General features: G+C 32.5%; 1 protein-coding gene across 5 annotated transcripts; it reads left to right on the plus strand.

Moving 5' to 3' along the window:
- Positions 1-495: 495 nt before the first annotated feature.
- LOC102594426 (ankyrin repeat-containing protein At3g12360-like) lies at positions 496-5,450 on the plus strand. Of its 5 annotated transcripts, none has more exons than XM_006364990.2 (7): positions 496-598; positions 2,564-2,747; positions 2,954-3,424; positions 3,585-3,755; positions 3,842-4,386; positions 4,501-4,584; positions 4,712-5,450. In XM_006364990.2, exons 2-7 carry the CDS (start codon positions 2,624-2,626, stop codon positions 5,354-5,356), a joined length of 2,040 nt encoding a protein of 679 aa, XP_006365052.1. In that variant the 5' UTR covers positions 496-598; positions 2,564-2,623; the 3' UTR covers positions 5,357-5,450. The 5 variants fall into 5 exon arrangements, with proteins under 5 accessions (XP_006365052.1, XP_015159757.1, XP_015159758.1 ...); XM_015304271.1 differs by having other exon boundaries at positions 496-593; positions 2,109-2,747; XM_015304272.1 differs by having other exon boundaries at positions 496-593.
- The last annotated feature ends 284 nt before the right edge of the window (positions 5,451-5,734 follow it).

The following is a 5,734-nucleotide window of genomic DNA, read 5'->3' on the forward strand; positions in this document are numbered from 1 at the left end:
CTTGATAGATTTTTAACAAATAATAAAAATTCTGAATAAAAAAGTAATGCTTATAGAATAGTGTTAACAATTCATGTAACTGTTGCCTCAGCCAAAAGAAGTTTTCGAAACTAAAATTGATAAAATCTTATCTAAGATCAACAATGTCTCAAGAGAGATGGAATGTATTAACTATATTATCAATTGAAAAGGAATTACTAAAACAAATCAATTATAAAACCGTAATTGATAACTTTGCATCTAAAAATGCTAGAAAAGTAGATTTTAAATAAAAATATATATGATGATTTTAAAAAAAGAATTTAAAAAAAATATTAGGACCCCTTTTTAAGATTTGGCTTTAGGTCTCCAATCTTGTTGAGTCGACCTGGCTGTAATGTAAGCCAGTAGTACAGTTGCTTGTTTACTTTGGATGACAATTGACAAGTCATTGTCAATGTTAAATAATGGAGTATGTCAAAAGGCCAAATAAATAAGTAGTTTAGGTCTTCGTTAAACTTCACATGTCTTAGTTCAAAACATTTAAAGGAGGTGCAATTTGATCTCTTTATACTGTTTGAACAACAATTCTTTCTCTGAGCTAATTTTTCAAGGTAAGGTAAGTGAAAATTCATTTTCTTATGAGCTATTCAGCGTGTAATGTTGGTTTTTAATTTCCTCTGTTATTCTTCTAGTTGTGTCATCGGCACTAATATATATATCTTCACATCGTCTCTAATTCTCCAATTAATTCTTATGTTAAAACTTCATGATTTTTATTATAACAAATCATCTTCTTTAATTTTCTTTGTTTATAGCCTTTCTTTCTATTGCCCAAAATATATTACTTATATTATATACAAAGAGGGAAAATTTAGCAAAAAGTAACACATTCCTTCGAGATTAAAATTATTTAATTTTTTCTTTATCTGCACTCTTTACATGAGTTGTGCATTTTAGCTTTACGAATACTAATGGGATAAATTTTGAAGGTCAATGTAATAAGATACAAGATACTTTAATTTCTTTGAAGTGTGTATATATATTTCTGAAGGTTTTTCATTATAATATTTAATTTTTATTATATTGGTTAGTGTAACTTTTCTATGACTTGAAGTTCTTTTTCTCAATTCTATACAAGTGTTATGAAGCAATTAGAGTTTTAAATTCTAAACCTAAGATACGCTTCAAACGCAATATATTGCTTTGTGATTTGTCAGGTAGGATGAACCAAATACTAATATTCTGAAGGAAACCTTGTATTATTTTTATTTTTTATTTTTTTTATCAAATTTATCACTAGACAAAGCGTCTAGCGGCCTTTTATTAAAAATAAAAAGATATTAATATGGATTAGTACAAGCAAGAGGAGCTAGGCCTTACCTTACTATTCCTAATGAGATAACAAGTCTCTACTAATTAACAAGTACGAAGAAAATAAAAACTAGAGAAAACTAAGTATTCTATGATCATCACGGAGTTTATAACATTAACTTTAGTGCTAGAACATTAAATTTATTATTAAGAGCTTGAGTGATATACCTGAGAAATATAATACATTACTCTATTTTTTTTTAGAGTAAACAATACAAATCCCACAAGTTTAGGTTCTAAATATGTGCGTTTACATCAATTTAGAAAATTACTTTCGGTACCACATTTTTTTCGTCAGGTACATGTATCTCGGATACATGTGTGCTAAATTTGGTAGAATTTATTTTAGATACAATGTATCCAAGAGTGATTCACATGTATCTGGAATACATTGACTGTCTCGCTTACCTCTCTCCTATCTCGCTCATCTCTCCCGCTGTATCAGTATTTCAAAATGTATCTGGTATCAAATATGCATGTTCACTCTCGCCTCTCACTATCTCACTTGCCTCTCTCCTTCTTCAGGTCGCCTGTATGTGTATTTTACAATGTATACGGTAGTAAAGAGGGAGAGAGGAAAAAAGAGGGGAGAGAGCAAGGGGGAAATTTGAAAGATTGGTGTACTTGACTTGAAATCTGGTGTAAAATTATTAATTAGTGAGATAATATGTAATTATTTTTAACTATAGAGTGAATTAGTATATATGGTAGGAATGTTTATGTAATTAGATATTAATTTCTCCTTTTTATATTAGGTGGATGGGTTTGGAGGTGGAAATAATTAAAGGAGATACCATCATTAACTACTAATAAGTAGAGTCGCTCGTTTTGGATAATCGAGTGAATTTCAAGGCGGAAGGAAAAAAAAACTCTTTTTAATGTTCTTTTATTTTATTTTCTCCTAGAAACTTGATTATAAGTAGTTCAAAATTTAGCTCTATGTTACGAGAACAATCAATTCCAGGAACTTGAATTTTTAATTTAATACTAGTGTTTAATTTTATATGCATATTCATTTAGTGAAAATAAACAGTTATAATCTTAGCGAAAACAAATGAGGGCTTAACTTCAAAGTTGAAATGTGGCAATGATTGAGTTTTCTGTAGAAAAAGGTAAAACAAAATTCTTAGGTGTGATTGAGAATGGAATAAGTTGCTCATATTGTTCGAGCAAAGAACAATCATATTTTTTTCCCTTTTTGTCTATTAAGACAGGATATAAATAAACATAGAGACAAATCATTGGAGATCAGCAATTCGAAGACATAATAATGGAGAGCGAGTTTTCCCATGAAATTGAACCAGTTTTTCAGGATTTTGAAGATGATGAACAATTTGGGTCTGGAGACGGAAGTGATGTTGAAAATCAACCTGTCAACACTGTAATATTTGTTAGTAAGTTCACAACTATCTCTCTATAGATCTTATAAACACCCTTAAGGTCTATGGATTTATACAACAACATATATAAAGTTAATAGTAGTGAGTAGTACTTATAAGTGCAAATGTTACTGAATTTTCATATATATGTTGTACGTACGTACGTACTTTAGCATTGTTCGATTGCTGAAACTTGAATATTCACTGATTTTAATTTGCAGATGACAGGAAACTGGATGGTAAAACTGCATTGCGAATTCTTCAACGTGCTGCTTTATATGATAACTGGAAGATTGCAGAACCAATTCTAAATAAGGAACCAAGATTTATTAATTTTGAATTTGGAGAAACCTCTGAAACATTACTTCACGCTGCAGCATTAGCAAAAAGTAGCGGATTTGTGCGAGAGCTAATTAAACTAATGAAAGTAGGTGACTTGGAGAAAGGTGTGAATACGGCATTTATGTTGGCAGCATTGGCAGGGCACATTGAAATTGCTAAAGCAATGAGAAAAAAGAATAAGAATCTACCAAACATCTGTGGTAAGGAGGGAGATTTACCAATCTCTGTGGCAGCTCAAGTTGGGCATAAAGCTATGGTATCATACCTTTATGAGGTCACAGATTTTGATGTGATACAGCAACAAGAACTCTTATACCTTCTTGAGATCACTATCCAGAATGAAATGTACGGTAAGCTATAAAAATAAACAAAGTATCCTTTTTTTTGTATGTATGAAACATCTCATCAGATACACATCATAAACGAGCTAGTTATGTATGGTGTCTATTTGTATTATTGTTGTTTTTCAATATATATATCGCTAAGCTAATTCGATCTTTTTTATGGCAGAGGTAGCATTAAATATATTCAACAAGGACAGACAATTATTTGCCACTAAAATGTTACAAGGAAATATTAATGTCTTGCACACGTTATCTCAAAAGTCCATAGCGATCAGTAACGCTTCTTCTCCGGTGTGGAGAAAGTTTATTAGCGTGGGCAGGAGGCAATCCATTTCATGTAAGATCTACTATATATAATATCAATTAATTAAAGTATTTTGTATGAATTAAGACAATCTTAATTAATATTTGATCCAAATGTAGTGCTAAAATTGCTTCCGGAAAGATATGTAGTTGAGAAACAAGCTGAGACACTACTTGAGGAGCTATGGGCAGAGTGTCTAAGAAGAGGAAGGGATAAGCTGTTAGACTTAGTGCTAAAAGAAAACTGGGTCCATTCTGCTGCAAAAGCAGGAAATCTAGGGTTTTTACTTGTGGTTACTCGTGATTTTCCTGTGCTCATGTGGACGAACGACGATAAAAGGCATACCATTCTTCACGTTGCAGTTTTATATCGAGAGGAAAAAGTCTTCAGTCTTATACACCAAATAGGAGGAATGAAAAACATATTTCTTGTAGATTTTGACAATGATGGCAATAACATTCTACATTTGGCTGGGAAGTTAGGGGAGCCAATATTCAGTAAACAGAAAAGTAGTGGACAGATGGAAGCCCTGAAAAACAAACTTGTTCAGTCTGTGCCTCCTAATGCTGATAATAATAATAATGCTGTATTCGTTGAATCACTACAACAGCTGTTTCAAGAGATAGAAATCATTAGACACATAACAGAGACACAGTCTGTTAAGGTACTTAATTTCTTCTCTTTTAAAACATACATGTTGCTTCCTTCCAATTTAACACAATACAGAAAAATATTGTATCTTCTTAATTTGGGTTAATTAATTATCATTGGCCAATAGGCGGAAGAGAAGATTATGCCGCCATCATTTCTTAGGGTTTCTGGAGCAGCACTTCAGATGCAAAGAGAGATATTGTGGTTCAAGGTGAGTGCGAGATCAATCACCTAAAACTATATTTCACATTTCAAATCTCTAATCAATTTTTAGCGTTTTCTTTATTGCTTTTAAAATTGTTTGTTGATGCGGAATGAAAATTACTATAATTGGGTAGGAAGTGGAGAAACTTATACCACCTTCAGGCCGCAAGAGGAGAAACAAGGATGGGAAAACCCCTAGAGAATTATTCACGGAAGAACACAAGATATTACTAAAAGATGGGGAAAAGTGGATGAAAGACACCGCAAATTCTTGTATGATTGCGGCAACTTTGATTGCCACGATGGTGTTTGCTGCTGGATTCACTGTGCCAGGTGGTAATATGGATGATAATGGTTTTCCAATATGGCTAGAATTGAATGGATTTAGGATCTTTGTTATATCAGATGCAGTGGCACTATTCAGCTCAATCGTTTCTATCATTATGTTCTTGTCCATTCTGACATCTCGCTATGCTGAAGATGACTTTCTTGTGTCATTGCCTGCTAAGTTATTCTTCGGACTTACAGCGTTGTTTGTTTCGATTGTTAGCATGCTTGTGGCGTTTACAGCAACCTTCGTTTTGATCTATAGAAAACATACGGGTTGGGAGCCAAAGCTCATTGTTGCTTGTGCTGGTGTTCCTGTGGCTTTATTTGGGTGTTTACAGTACAAACTATGGTTCGATGTGGCAAAATCAACATATTGGTCCAAGTTTCTTTTAAGATCGGGAAAGCTCAAAAGACAGAACCACCTTCATAATTATAATGTTTGTGCATGAAACTTGAGCGAAATTCTCATCAATAGTTTCAGTTCTTTTCTCAAGTGCTAATTAAATTTGATTTATTATGAAAATATCCTTTGGTATATCTTTATCTAGTGATGTTGCATATTGCAAAAGCAATTCCATTCCATCATGCAAAAGTTACATTTACTTACACTTTATAGCTCTAAAATGCATATGCTTTAACAAGTTTTTGTACAGGCAAAAAGTTGAATGTATATAAATGTAAGTTAACCTACCGAAAAAATCCTGCATCATGATAGTTGCCTCGACACTAAATTGTAAAACAGAATTGTCTTTCTAAAGGCTACTTTGGATTAACTTTGGTGCTAGGAGCTTGAGTGATATACCTGAGAAATGTAATAGTACCTTTAC

Source organism: Solanum tuberosum, unplaced genomic scaffold (genome assembly GCF_000226075.1).
Source record: "Solanum tuberosum cultivar DM 1-3 516 R44 unplaced genomic scaffold, SolTub_3.0 scf00527, whole genome shotgun sequence".
Classification (NCBI taxonomy): domain Eukaryota; kingdom Viridiplantae; phylum Streptophyta; class Magnoliopsida; order Solanales; family Solanaceae; genus Solanum; species Solanum tuberosum.

Coding starts and splice junctions, on each gene's coding strand:
- LOC102594426 (XM_006364990.2), top strand. CDS start 2,624: ATGGAGAGCGAGTTTTCCCATGAAATTGAACCAGTTTTTCAGGATTTT. Junction 3,425..3,584: donor TATCCAGAATGAAATGTACG/GTAAGCTATAAA, acceptor TTTTTATGGCAG/AGGTAGCATTAAATATATTC. Junction 3,756..3,841: donor CAGGAGGCAATCCATTTCAT/GTAAGATCTACT, acceptor ATCCAAATGTAG/TGCTAAAATTGCTTCCGGAA.